We start from the raw sequence: 14,739 nt of genomic DNA on the forward strand, positions 1-14,739 counted from the left end.
GGGTTGAACTGTATCTTCCAAAGAGGTATGTTGATAATCCCCAGTTCCTGTGAATGTGACCTAATTTAGAAACAGTCTCCGAGAAGAGGACAGACCCACAAGAGAGAATGCCATATATGATGATGGAGATGGACACTGAAGTGCTATAACTGCAACCCAAGAAACGCCAAGGATTGTTGCCAAATCGTCAGATGACAGGAAGAGGGAAGGAAAAATTCTCTTCTGCAGGTTTCAGAGAGCATGGCCCTGATAACATGTTGATTTCAGAATTCTAGCTTCCAGACTGAGAGGTAATAAATTTCTCTCGTTTTGAACCATCTACTTTGTTACAGCAGCCTTAGGTCATTATACATCATCAGATTCATTTTTCCAACCATACAGCACACCCCGCTTCTATACAGACTACAAGCCAACTACTTCAAAATGTTAGAATATACCCTCTTCCCTTCATATTTTTGCACATATTTCACCTAGATTTTCTTTCATAAACTGTCAACCAACGGAACTCATTCATTGAAACGACTCTTCAGGAGGATTTCCTCACACTCCAGAGTGCCTGGCTGAGGACATACTGAACCACTTAGCACATTACAGGTTTTCTTTTTTGCTGGTATAGTCCTCCTAGCTGACTAAGCCCTTGGTGGGAAGGGACTATATTTTCTATCCCTAGTGCCTAGCAGACTGTAGGCACTTAAGTATGGAATCAATGAATAAAATAAGATTCAAATAGTAATGGAGAGTAATGGGAGTAACTAATGTCATCTAGAAAAATTTTATTAATGAGTATTAATACTATACCAGGCATACACAAGACACCATCAATCTACTGAAAAACAAACTGTATCTACGTAGATTTTCCACCAGTAGGAGGATATATATGACTGAAAAATACCACTGAAGAACACACACAACTTACTGGGGGTGTTTTCTGAGAGAGTTCTCTGTTCAACCTGTCGGTAAAGCTCTGTATTAGTGTGTTTCCTCCTGCCACTATCACGCTGCCATAGAGACCCTGGAATGAAACAAAAATAAATGAGCTCCAAATGTTTCCAACCATTTAAACACAACTACAGATAAAACTATGTGTTCCACTACAGTTTTTACTTTTTAAATTTTTTACTTCTATACAGACCAAGTTGTTTAATCCAGTGGTTCTCAATCCTGGCTGCACATTTGACTCATTTAGGGAGCATTTAAAACACTGGTGCTGGGGGCAATTAAATACAAATTTCTGGGGGTGGAGTCTAGGGAAAGTTTTGTGTTTGTTTGTTTAAAACTCTCCAGATGATTCGTGTATTAAAGTTTAAGAACCACTAATTTAAGGCAACTATTCTAAAATCCAATTGTAATTTTTTGGCAGATAGCAGCCAGTACTTAAGAAGTTTATTTCCTTATTACATCATCTCAGAGTTCTCATCTAGAAGCTATGGCATTTAAAATTGGACAGATTATGATGGGCAATACATACTCTGACAATAGTCCTGGCCAAAATGACTGCTACATTTCTCTTCTGCAGAGATGACCTTTTTCAAAATCTATATGCTGAGGCTTCCTCCATCAAAAACAAATTCCCAGTAGTAAGGAGTATGTGTGCTAAGTTGCTTCAGGCGTGTCTGACTCTGCGATCCCAGAAACTGTAGCCCACCAGGCTCCTCTGTCCATGGGATTCTCCAGGCAAGAATAATGGAGTGGGTTGCTATGATCTCTTTCTGGCCCAGGGACTGAATGTCTCCTGCATTGGCAGGTGAGGTTCTTTACCACTAGCATCACCCGGGAACCCCAAATAAGGAGTATATTTTACCTCTAATTTGCATGTATGCATCAGAAAGTTAAATATCAGCCTGCCTTTTCAGTGGCTAAGTTCATATTTTTTCAATTTATTCCATATTTTTAAAAATGTATTCCAAATGTCTATATAACCTTAGCTATTAGCACTAAGCTCTAAGCAAATGAAGGAACTAAAAAACTGAGGTAACACACTGGCTACAAATTAAAATCTAGGGTTTAAATAAGATATGGTCTATCTAATAGCATGGTATAGAATATAGAGTTGTGTCCAACTCTTTGTGACCCCACAGACTACAGCCTCCCAGGCTCCTGTGTCCACGGGATTTCCTAGGCAAGAATACTGGAGTGGGTTGCCATTTCCTCCTCCAGGGGATCCTCCCAACTCAGGGACTGAACCTGGGTCTCCTGCATTGGTAGGCAGATTCTTTACCATCTGAGCCACCAGGGAAGAGGTACAGAATATGGAGTCAGTCCTTAAAACTTGGCAAGAAATAAACTGATGAAAAAATATAAAACCTTGGCAAAGTACAAAAAATACAAAGTTTACATCTAAACTCCATGTAAAAGTTACATAATTTAAACCACACCTTCCTAAAAAGTAAAACTGTACTATATACGTTAAAAACCACTAATATAGTTTGGTTTGTCACATTTTAGGAAATCTCTAGACCAGCACAGTCCAAAAGAATTTTCTGTGCTGATGAAAATGTTCTAGCTACATTTATAATGTGGCTAGTGCAACTGAAGAATTGAAATGTAAATTTCTATTTATTTAGTTGAACTGCTATATGTGGCCAAAAGCTAACTACAATGGACACAACAGCTTTTGAGTTTTGCATTTTCCTTTTTCTAGTAGAACTTCATTTTTTTTTACATATTCTTTCATAAAATGGACTTCAGAGTCAGTGGCCAAAGTTGCCAACTTAAAAAAACTGATGGCCATTATAAATACCGGGGGCACTGGTTTGCCCTAAAACATACCCTGATGCCATAAACAAGAGTGGCACTTACTGGTCTGATATCAATATCACACATTCCAACACTTGTAGTGACAACATGACTGACGCCCAGCATTGTATTTCCTGATAACCCCTACAACAAAACAGAAACCAGCAGTCACACAGAAGACCTTCAAACCATAAAGCACATCCAAAATGTTTATAGTCTTATTTAGCTTTTGTAACTCCAAGAGATCTTTAAAGGAAAAAATGAGGCTGATTATGAAATAAACTTTTATACCTTTACATTGGAAGGGTCAAATAATCCTTCAGGAATCTTTAACCGTTCTGCTCCAAAATCACAGTTGTAGCCATTGGGGAATTCATAATGAACAGTTGGCATCTGTGCAGCTACTCTGAAAGTGTATCAGACAATATTAAACAAAGACAAACATCCTCTTCAGAATTATAAACTATTATAAACAATATTGAGGAAGCATCAGCTTGTAAGAAAGCAGAGTGGTAAAATCTTATTTTCTTTCAAAATGTTATTCAGTATTTAACTTTTTATCTTTAGACCGGTTAAGCATATTCTACACATTTTTAACTAAACAAATCAATTTCTCTCATTTATGAAATATACTGTTTTTTAAAAAAGTTGAAGCATAGTTGATTTATAATGTTGTGTTAGTCTCTGGTATATAGTAAATTGATTCAGTTATATATATATATATATATGAAGTATACAGTTTAAGTTTTAAGTCTTGTACAAAAAAAACAAGAAAACATACTGTTCATCGTAAGTTGAATCTGATACTTGAAGTACTGAGGCTTGAAAATCCTGGATAACACACTATGAATTAAAAAAAAAAAAGGTTAAGAAACAAGATTATTGAGATTTGTCTTTGTAATCTATAGTTTCATAACATTATTTTCAAAATATTGTTCTTTTTTTCATTCCCTTTCCCATCCAAAACATTTTTCTTAATGAAACTGGACCACATTCCTGGATGGCTAACTCATTTCAAGGGTATAAATCTTCCCAGCCAAGGACTCTGAGCATCAAGAAACCTAATTCTAAACTCTTGTATTACAAACTAAATTATATAACATTTAAATTACAACTGTTATGGAAAAAAATGATGAGATAAAAATAAAGGGAAACCCTTGTATCACAGTTCTACATAATAAAACTTTTTTTTACTTAAAAAAAATTTTTATTGGAATATAGTTGATTCACTATTTTTCCCTTTAAAATAAGCTTAAAAGCAAGACTTCATTAACTGAATATACATACATAAAATGCATATACATTGTATCTTATGGAACTTTTAATGACTGACATAGTATAAAAGTTACAAAACATGCAGTGAAATACATAGGACCTCTGAGCTACTAAGGAAAAATCTTCTAAGGTCTAGGTACAATTATTAATCATCTTCACAATTTTTCCTTGTATCGAACACCCACAAAAAATCTTTATCTTTGGGTGTAAAAAACTTGTCAAATATGTTATATCACTGCCATATTAGGCATCCCTGATGGCTCGGCGGTAAAGAATCTATCTGCCAATGGAGAAGACGCAGGTTCGATCCCTGATCTGGGAAGTTCTCACATGCATCAAAGCGGCTAAACCCGTGCAACTATCAAGCCTGTGCTCTAGAACCTTCAAGCCGCAACTACTGAAGCCACCATGCCCTAGAGCCCGTGTTCCACAACAGGACAGGCCACTTCAATGAGAAGCCCACACATCACAATCAAGAGAGCCCCTGCTCGCCACAACTTTGTGCAGCAGCAGAGACCCAGCACAGCCATAAATAAATATTAAAAAAAAAAAAAAAGAATGCATATTGTGGTGTGAGAGGTTGTTTTACTAACCTCTCCCCCGTCACTAAGTCATTCATGGTCAGAGATGGATTTTCAGTAAAGAAAACCTTTCCCTGGCTGCTTGCTATAAACAATAATACCTTTTTTTATACAGCTGACTCAAGTTTAGGAAAGAAAATGTTAATGGAGCCATACTAGTTTGTTTTTACCCCAAAGCTCCTTTCAGGTCTCACCATAGTAGTTCAAGTGAATATAGAGTAGTTTGTTGATATCTGACAAGCATGAAAAGCATACCCTTCCCCCAGCCCCTGCCAAAAGCTATTAATTTTGTTTGCAAATATCATTAAAAATATAAGTTTGAAAATATAAAATGTTCATACTCTGTTCAAAGACCGCCTATATAATGCTTTTGTGAAGAGAACAGGATTACTTACGTTACACATGTAATTGTGCCAAGACCTGGTAACCTGGGGCAGCTTCTCTTTTCTTTTCCAGTTTGCTGGAGACCCTTCACGAACAGCTTCCTAAGTGCCAAGAACAAGTGCTAGGTTAAGAGTTCACAACATGGGGGTGTGGAGTTGAAGGTAAGCCCCAGAAATAAAACTCAATCACCACTTACTTTTGATGCAATCATATATGGAGGAATCAGTTCTATATTCATTTCTTGGAAGAGTTCCCTGCACTGCATAGTGATAAAGTCTCCAGCAAGAGGGGACTTCACAATGCCTATGAAACAGATTACACAAGACTCAGTAAGAAAGCATTCCATCCAAGCTCCTTGGGATGAATTTCCTGTGTTTTGACACGATTTTTTTTTTTCAAGGAGAATTAATGGAACTATCCTCCAAGCATGAATGAAGCCATGCCTCAGTTTTAAATATACACTATATACTACAGATTTTTTTTTTTTAAAAACATGACTTGGAAATGACTTTGATAGCCCAAGTCATTGCTTTATTTCATGATCTGTGTCCTCAGTGAACCCTGGTTAAAAACTTACCTTGCTGAAGAACATAGCCATCATGAACAGGAATTGCAGTGGTGTGAGTGGCTCCACTGTCCAAAATAAGCCCGGTAGAACGACCATTAGCAAATCTAGTTGAAAGCATTAAGGAAAAGAAAGTATCAAGGTTCCTATAATAATGTTTATTTAAGGGAAGGTTTTTATTAAGGCATTTTTAAAACTTGCATCATGGCTTAAAAGTGTGTTAAAGTAAACACAGGGATCAAAGTTGATATCAAATAATAACTGGTTTAAAAAAAAAATGACAACAGGCAGGACTTTCAGAATGGTGGTATGAGAAAGTCGGAGAAACCTTTATCCCAGAGAGAGACATCTGTTAAGCTGGTCAAAATTAGCACAATTATTCAAAGCCTCTGGCACAGATCAAAAGGGCTTCCAACAAATTGAGAAGCATTTAACAAAATCTACAGAAACTTGGTAAGAACAGTGGGAGGCTGTGCCATCTGAGCTAAAGACTAAAACCATTCTCACATAGGATTAAAGAGCCATTTCAGTTTGGCAGCTGAGTGGCAGTTATCATCTCTCCCAGCTCAATACGAAGAGCTATTCCAGGTAGATTCAACAGCCAGTGATTATCAGCAGACAGAATTTATCCCATTTTTCACAGTTCTGTGCTGCAGAAGGCCTACATGACATGGACATCACAAACTGACAGTTAGGAGTACAGCCATTCACTGGGTCATCCAACAATTACTGAGCATCTATCGTGTGCCTAGTGACGAGTCTGGTGCTCAATAAAGAAGGGAAGCAGTCTCTTACTAGCATTCCTTAAGCACAGAAGACACAAAGAGGTGAACCAAAGCTGTCTCTGCCCTGAAGGATATCCTGTTTAGTAAAGAGGAGATCAATAAACTATACAAAGAACAGTTCAGGATGCCCTGGGAGAGTATAAAGGAGTATAACCCATCCTTAGGAAACTCAAGTGAAAGCTGAGGACGGGGGCATGGCAAAGAGCTGAAACATGTGGGAAGGCTAGGAGGCAAGAGAGCACGGGAAGAGGTCTGGGAAGTGCAGAGTTCAGCAGAGCCTGAAATAAGAAAGGCAAGACTGTGGGAAATGATTATGGCTTAAATCAGCAGGTTGGCAATTAACAAAGATGATTAGAGCTGCAGTGTGAAGAATGGGCAAGAGGAAGGGCTACACCTAATAAAATGGCAGTGCACAGAGAAATAAATGGATTTGTGGGTTTGGACTGGAGTCGGGGAAGGCTGGATAATACACAGGGCTTGATTACTACTTAATCTGAAGGGTTAATGAGAAAGATTTCTGGTCTAGACAACTGGGAGTAAGATAAGACACAAAGAAGGAATAAATTTGATGGGAGAGAAGAGGAATTCAATTTTGGATATATTGAGTTTAAAGTGCTTAAACAAATGACTAATAGAAAAAGTTCTAGTAGGCAGCTGGACATGGGCCTGGAGCTCACAAGAAAGATCTGGGATACAGATATGATTTGGAATTGGTCAGTGTCTAACTGGTATCTGAAGTCAAGGAAACAGATAGTTAAATCAGAAAGAACATGTCAAGAGAGATGAAAGACTAAGAGCAGAAAACCAAGGCATGGGCAGGAATGAACAGAGAAAAGAGATCTGAGAATAAATGGCCAGAAAGGTAGGTTAATAATTTATCTTTGCTATTATTGCTACTTCATTGATCTCTGATGGACTATATACATAAACACTAATTTTGTCTCTATTAGTACAAAGTGATACAGTAACACCAGACTAAAAGCATATAAGCCCTCCTATAAATGACAATTCTAAAATCTGGACAAATTATTTTCAGTGACCATTTCAAAACACTGGAAAGTATTTAAAAGTAGTCAAAATTCAGCCAAAACTAATTCTCATGAAACTGCAACTTGAAGGAGTAAGAACTGCAAGTCTACACCCTCCTCTCCTGAGAGTGCTTCCCAGCTTCCAGGCTACAGCTCAAGAAAGCACTGAAGAACTGCAGCCTTACCACCTAAGTCTACACAGAGAGATCGGGGCTGGAAGAAAAGCTGGACATTAAAGGTAGAAACTCTGGAAGCAAGAGAACCACAGAATGGGCAAAACACAAAACCTGAGTATAAAATCTACCCGAATGTTTAGTTGACAACTGAGCTATTCAAGTGCAGGACTTCAGGGGAACCAATAAAATGCAGAGAGAACAGGAGAATAATGCATTCTTGAAAAATGAGGGGCACCAATGATTTTGCTAACTTTGTAACTAAATGAATTTTCCATAAGTATGCAGCTCAGCCAGCAAACAGCTAGCTGAAGCCTGCCTCTCCAACTGCGGTGTCAGAAGGGCAGAGCCTAAGACTGGCAGATGAGAAGCCAGCTATCAGTTACGTCAGATAAAACAAACATTAATCTTTTCACTAATGTTTTTGTTTTGGAAAACAGTTATCTTTTTCATAAAACTGTTACTTGTGTTGACATTAATGTATCTATCCTTTTTTTTTAAAACTAATAAGAAAATGTTAAAAGAAGTCTTAGTTTTAAATTCTTAAAACAGTAATATTGATAGCTATAACCTATAAAAACAAAAGCTCTGTGGCTTCTTCCACTTTTCCAGTGTCTTGTTTTTTTAATAATTTCATTTATGTATTTATTTTTCGTTGAGCTGGGTCGTTGTTGCTGTGCTCAGGCTTTCTCTAGTTGTGGTGAGCGGGGGCCATTCTTCATTGTGGTGTGCAGGCTTCTTATTGCGGTGGCTTCTCTTGTTGTGGACCATGGGCTGTAGGGCGCACAGGTTTCAGCAGTCACAGCACATGGGCTCAGTGGTTGTGGCACACAGGCTTAATTGCTCTGTGGCATGTAGGATCTTTCCGGACTGGAGATCAAACCTGTGTCCCCTGCAATGGCAGGCAGGTTCTCCACCACTGGACCACCGGGGAAGTCCCCCAGTAATTTTTTAAAGTGTAAAAGAATCCCAAAACCATGCTTGAGAAGTCAAAACCATCTTTAGAATAATACTAAAATGTTATTTGCCCTTTTCACTGTCATTCTCTCACGAATGTACAAGAGAGTTTTCCAGAGGCTATGTCATATATGATACACAGCAGACTGAATGCAAAGGCTGGACATGAAAATCCAACTTCTGCTATTAAGTCCAACGTTAAAGAGGTTTGAAAAATTGCAAAACGAAGCCACTCTTGTCTGGGATTTATTTCAAAACCATGGAGGAGGGAGTGGATATGGTTATATAGCTAATACAACTTAGCTTTGTGTTGAAAATGATTTAACCTGGGTGATGGGCACATGGCAGTTCAATATAATGTTCTATCTTCTTTTATATAAGAAATTTTCTATAATAAAAAGTTAAAAAATAAAACAATGCCAATTCCATTTACATACTCCTTGCAAGGAAGCAGCCAAACAGATCTTATGTTCAAATTCATAACTGCCATTTTCAAGCTGTAGACTGGGACCAGTTTGCTTATTTTGATTCCGACTCCTGACAGGGTTATTATGAAAATTAAATGAGATAATGCACACAGAGAGTTTGCTAGTGCTCTCTATCCTCTACTCAAAACCTGCAATGGTTCTCTCAAGTCTAAAGTTCACATTTTTAAAATACAACATGCAAGGCTTCCACGGTCTGACCTAAACCTATTTTTACAACTCTCACTAAAGCTGAATATAAATCTTCAACTCTAAACTCACTGTGAGGAATGCTTACCCTTTCCACCTCCACACTTTTGCTAAAGTCATCTCCAAGACACAGCACGACAGACAAATGCTAGATTACAGCTACCACAGTGATTCTCACACATGTAAAATTCACTTGAATATTATAGCAATCCAGGGAGGTACACAGGATAAATGTATAAAAGGTGAGGCTGATTTTAAGTACCTAAATCAAGATCAGTTTATCAGCACTGTTACTTGAACTCTAAATATAGGACTCCTTTCCCTTCACCTTGCAACTAAATTCCCTCACTTTTTGGGGGGGAGGGGGGTGGCGGGCGCACTACATGGCGTGCGGGATGTTAGTTCCCCAATCAAGGATTGAACTCATGTCCCCTGCACTGGAAGTGCGAAGTCTTTAACCACTGACTGCCAGGGAAGTCTCAAAATTCTCTTTTCTTTACAAGGTTTGTCAGGCTTCAATCTTCCTCCACTGAACTATAATTGCTATTTGAAAATTTCAGATGAATCATGTACTTCTTTATGACTTTTGCCAGTGCTATTTTGAAGTACTATTTAAATGTTATTTAGTTTTCAACAAGAATATTACATTATTCTTTGAGGTCAGGACATAGTATTTCCTTGTCTGTTCCTTAATATGCTCATAAAAAATACTTGGTGATTAAATCTTAAATGAATTTATAGACAACTTCCACTTTTCTCAGGCATTGGAGAGGAGGAAGGAAATGACACTCTTTGAACTCATCTAGGCCTTCTCTTCACATTCCCCTTCTAAAAACACAATTTTTAAAAAACTTTGTTAAATTAATGAGCAGAATTTGAGTGTTTATTTCCCATCTCCGTCTCACACTTTCATGCACATCAGTTCCAGTAAGAAATACTGAAAGAAAGGTATCCAAAAAGCAATGGGGAAAACTCCCTCAACTTCTGACAAGCAAGAACTGACTCCTGTCTTCCTGCTGAGCACATCACCTTTAGCAGAACCACAGTCACTCATGAAGAGAAGCTGAGTATTACTCTTTCAAGGATACGCTGTCAAAACGGCAGTTTTGCAAAGGAAGAATGCAGGAATGTTGTAGTGTTCAAACATCAGCTCTGTCAGTTTCTCTCTCTTTGCTCTGGTATTCCACTTGAGAGTAGGGAAAAAGAAATGCAAATTACTTATTGTTTAAAAACTAAAATGCTGATTTATCTCAAAATTCATTTCAGTACTGTATTAACAAAAATGTAAAACATTAAGTTACCATGGAAAATCTTCATAATATCTTTACAACATTTATCTCTATGTATTTGTAATAAATTTAATAAAGTTTATTATCTGAAAAGTAAAATTGCTGCTATGAATTCTAGAAACTACAGACTTTTCAAAGTATAGAGTAATCAGGATTCTTATAAACATGAAGTATTAAATCTTAAGAATGAATCTAGTCACTCCTAAGATTGAGTAAAAAAGCAGATATACACTGCCCTTGAGCGATAAGGGACAATTCATGAACCAAAATGGGAAGCAGTCAAAGGAAATTAGATATTAAATTCCTGGAAAAAAATAGATAAATAACTGCCAGAACCCACTGGGTGCTTTACTGTTGTTCTTTGAGTATTTTTATTATTGAAATAATAAAAGTTGTAAGAGTATTTAAAAAAGAATCCCCCTTTCCCTCATTTTCAAAATATGAATTTCTATATCTCTTTAAAGAAAAAAAGTAAAATGAGTAAAAAAACAACCTAGAAAACTTGAAAAAGTTTGTCTTACTGGTGCTTCTGACATGAGAACAGGATGCAGGCTGGCTTCTGATTTGACATGCATTTTGTAGGTATGATCCAAAATAGCCTGGAAACTATCCCAATCTTCAACTAGAATATAAGATAAATACCTTGAAAACAATACTTAGTTGGAGATGAATACAGCATCTTCTGAGAGACTGTTTCTAATGGTTTAGCACTGATACTTTAATATACAGAACTGACTTATTTTACAGCTCTACCTCATAAAACAGTACTTCATATAGACATTAGCTTTGTCTTCTAGATATGGCTCCTCCAGCCCCAACAGTACCGTAACCCCTAGACCTGACCCAGATAAAATTAAGGTATCTAACACACCTAAAATACCAAATAAATAGTATTCGGTTAAGTACTAACTATAAAGCCCAAAGCACAATTCAAATTGTAAGAGGAAACAGAATTGCATGATTTGGAGCTAACAGCAACAATCTGTATGAAAAAAAGACATAAAAACATTATAAAAAATTTAAAGAAGAATATGTTTTCAATTTGCTTTCCATTAAAACATTACACTGACTGCTTGCGTAAGTCACTAACGAACGTCCAACAGGTAAGCCCAGTGGATCCTTTGCGTCTGCAATCTCACCTAACCTCTCTAAATTACTGACACCATTGATTCAAGAGTTCACAAACTTCTTCTGCCACAGACCAACAAAGAATGGCATCATCTGTACACCATGTTAGTATTGTTATAGGCCTATCAGGATGGGTTTAACTCACTGCTCTGTTTTCTGGGGGCTGCTAGGCCTTCGTTGCTCCCCAGGGGCTGCTCTCTAGTTGCAGTGCTCAGGCTTCTCACTGTCGTGGTTTCTCCGGCTGCAGAGCGCACGCTCCAGGGTGCACGGGCTCCAGCAGCTGCTTCACGTGAGCTTAGTTGCCCTCCAGCCTGTGCCATCTTCCTGGACCAGGGATTGAACCCACGTCCCCTGCATTGGCAGGCGGACCAGTGAAAGTCCAGAATGGGATATTTTGGTCAAGGCACTTCCTCTATAGCTTTAACTTCTCTTTCCCCTTCTTAGCATAAATCTCAATGCCACAGTTAAGAACATGAGACTCACTGGACTTCTTCTCGAGTTTTTTCTTTTCTTGGTTTTCTCCTGAATTTTCTCCTACTTCTCTAACTGTTCATCTCATTCCCCTTCATAGGCACCTCTACTGGTTAAATACGGAGTAACTTTCCATAAGGAATCTCACCCTCAATCCTGTTTTCACCTCCCAAACTCTTTCTGGGTGGAAAAAAAAAAAATCAATTCCATGTCTTAAAATCACTCTTACTTGCTTATTAAACCAGCATCTATACTCAAACACTTTGAACTAATAAACTCTTGCTATGCAGAAAGAGTTAACTCAGCAAACCTGAGAAAGGCCTGCTTGCAAGGCTGACCCTTGGCTGGCATCTGGGAACTTGTCTGGTAAACAGTTTCCTACATTGATATAAAACTTTCCCCAAATAAGAGTAGTTCACTGTGCCTAAACCATTTATACAAACAGTGTGGTTTAAACTGGGAGTCTGGGGTTTTGGAACATGTTGGGCACAAGGTACCTACATGACCAGTCACCAATAAAAACCATGGGTACTGAGTCCTTTTTTTTCTGAATCCAAAAGATAGTTATTTATTCCAAGTATCAGGATAATATAAGAAATAAAATATTTGTAACAAAAAATATTCTTCCAGTTCTTTAGCAGTTCTATAGAGATATAATTTTCCATAACATGAATTTTATGTGTACAATGAAGAGATTTTCTTCTGTAAAGCTACACAGTTGTGTGACTCTTATTACAACATAATTTTAGAATAGTTCCATCACCTCAAAAAGAAACTGTATGCCCTTTAACAGTCACTTCTCATAATATCCACAGCCCCAAGCAACTGCTACTTTACTTTCTGTCTGTATAAATTAGCTTTTCCTGGTCATTCCATATTAGAGTAAGTGATTCCACATTATGTGGAATTTTGCATCTGATTTCCTCCATTTGGCATAAGGCTTTGGGGTTCATCAAAACCCAACTGGTATTTTGACTTGTATCAGTTATTTTGTTTCTTTTATTGTCAAGTAGTATTAATACTTCCTTTTATGGATATAGCACACTGTGTGTACCCATTCATCCAATGATGCACCTTTGGACTATATCCACTTTTCAGTTAATATGGACAATGCTGCTATGAACGTTTGCATTTAAGTATTTGTGTGGACATGGGTTTCAGTTCTCTCGTACTGATACCTAGGAGTGGAACTGTTTGGATTATAAGGTGAATTTATATTTAACCTATTAAGAAACTGTCAAACTATGTTTCAAAGCTGCTGTACTATTTTATGTTCTCTCCCAGAAATAGATATGGAGATTTCAGTTTCTCTATATCCTCATCACACTTGCTATTGTCTGTCTTTATAAAACAGCTATCCTGTGAGTGTGAAGCAGGGTGCTGAGTCTTTAATGTGCTCCCCTAGTAGACCATGGATTTCCCAGGTGGCTCAGTCATAAAGAAACCATCTGCCAATGCAGGAGACTCAGGAGATGCAGGTTCGATGCCTGGGTCAGGAAGAGCCTCTGGAAAAGGAAACGGTAACCCACTCCAGTATTCTTGCCTGGGAAATCCCATGGACAAAGGAGCCTGGGAGGCTACAGTCCATGGGGTCACAAAGAGTTGGATATAACTGAGCACGCATAACAGACTACACACACATGTTCCTCATTGCCGGAAGGTTTAAGCACATCCTTTATGACTACACTGTAAGCTCCTGGAAGCTTGTGCTGGTTTCCTCTGGACTTCACTGCATGCCCTTTTCTTCCTTTTGTCAGTTCTGCTTTGTATCCTTTCGGCATAATAAACCTTAGCTATGGTACCATTACATGCTGAATCTCGTGAATCCTTTTAGTAAATAACTGGACCTAAGAGTGACAGTGGACATTTGCTTTTTAAGGCCATAAAGCTTGCTCCTTCCCTAGTGCATGGTACCCCTTATTCAGTGACTCCAAAAATCTAGGAAACTTTTTTTCAAACTTTTGAAAGTTTAAATTCTCAGCACCATTTGTCCTGGATATCTCAGACAGCCACCTCAGGATCTCTGCCATCAGTGTTAAAATTTAAAACCTCTTCATTTCTCATTTGGACTCACCTCCCTAATTGATCTTCCTGTTTCTAGTATCTCCCTCTAATCATGCCTATGTATTACTGTTAAAATAATCTTTCCATTTGGCATATATGAGCGTTTCACATCTCTGTTTAAAAATTCCTTTGAGGTAACATTTCAGTTAACTGCTTAATATACTGGCATTCCAAGCCCTTTTATGATTGCTCTCTGCCTGCCTTTCCTGAAACCAGCCCTAATGCACCTACTATTATAGCCATACTTAACTGATGACATTCCTAAACATGTAAGTTTCTCCCACAATACCACTCTTCACACATGCTGGCTGCTCTGCTTTACCCAGCCTTGTCAGTCAGGCTAGTTCTTATCCAGTGATCAAGATTCAGCACAGTTAGCTCCTTTGTGAAAACCATCTCTGACCCCCACAGAGTTAAATATCTCTCCTCTGTAACCCCACTGCTTATCAAACACAGTTATATTTATATACACAAATCTAGCTTCTATACCTATAGGTTTGTTAGGAAAATAAACATGTTTTACGCATCTTTGTATTCTCAGTGCCTGGAACATCAGTTCATGGAATAAGAACAAGAAGATAGCTGATGTTCAACTTATAAGCAGCCACTGCTTTATATCTGAAATATAC

The 14,739-nt window shown here is 37.9% G+C and overlaps 1 protein-coding gene across 2 annotated transcripts in view; it reads right to left on the bottom strand.

The window, feature by feature from the left end:
* ACTL6A (actin like 6A) overlaps positions 1-14,739 on the bottom strand; it is a 32,784-nt gene that overhangs the window by 6,366 nt on the left and 11,679 nt on the right. For both annotated transcript variants that reach the window (XM_027958144.3, XM_060393422.1), the window contains 9 exons: positions 10,969-11,069; positions 10,247-10,344; positions 5,554-5,648; positions 5,173-5,279; positions 4,988-5,077; positions 3,518-3,579; positions 3,028-3,142; positions 2,800-2,880; positions 917-1,012 (listed from right to left, as the gene is read on the bottom strand). In XM_027958144.3, coding sequence (XP_027813945.1) covers positions 917-1,012; positions 2,800-2,880; positions 3,028-3,142; positions 3,518-3,579; positions 4,988-5,077; positions 5,173-5,279; positions 5,554-5,648; positions 10,247-10,344; positions 10,969-11,069 — 845 coding nt within the window. The remainder of the gene's footprint in view (positions 1-916; positions 1,013-2,799; positions 2,881-3,027; positions 3,143-3,517; positions 3,580-4,987; positions 5,078-5,172; positions 5,280-5,553; positions 5,649-10,246; positions 10,345-10,968; positions 11,070-14,739) is intronic.

The sequence above is a fragment of the Ovis aries genome, chromosome 1 (genome assembly GCF_016772045.2).
Source record: "Ovis aries strain OAR_USU_Benz2616 breed Rambouillet chromosome 1, ARS-UI_Ramb_v3.0, whole genome shotgun sequence".
In the NCBI taxonomy this organism is placed as follows: Eukaryota; Metazoa; Chordata; class Mammalia; order Artiodactyla; family Bovidae; genus Ovis; species Ovis aries.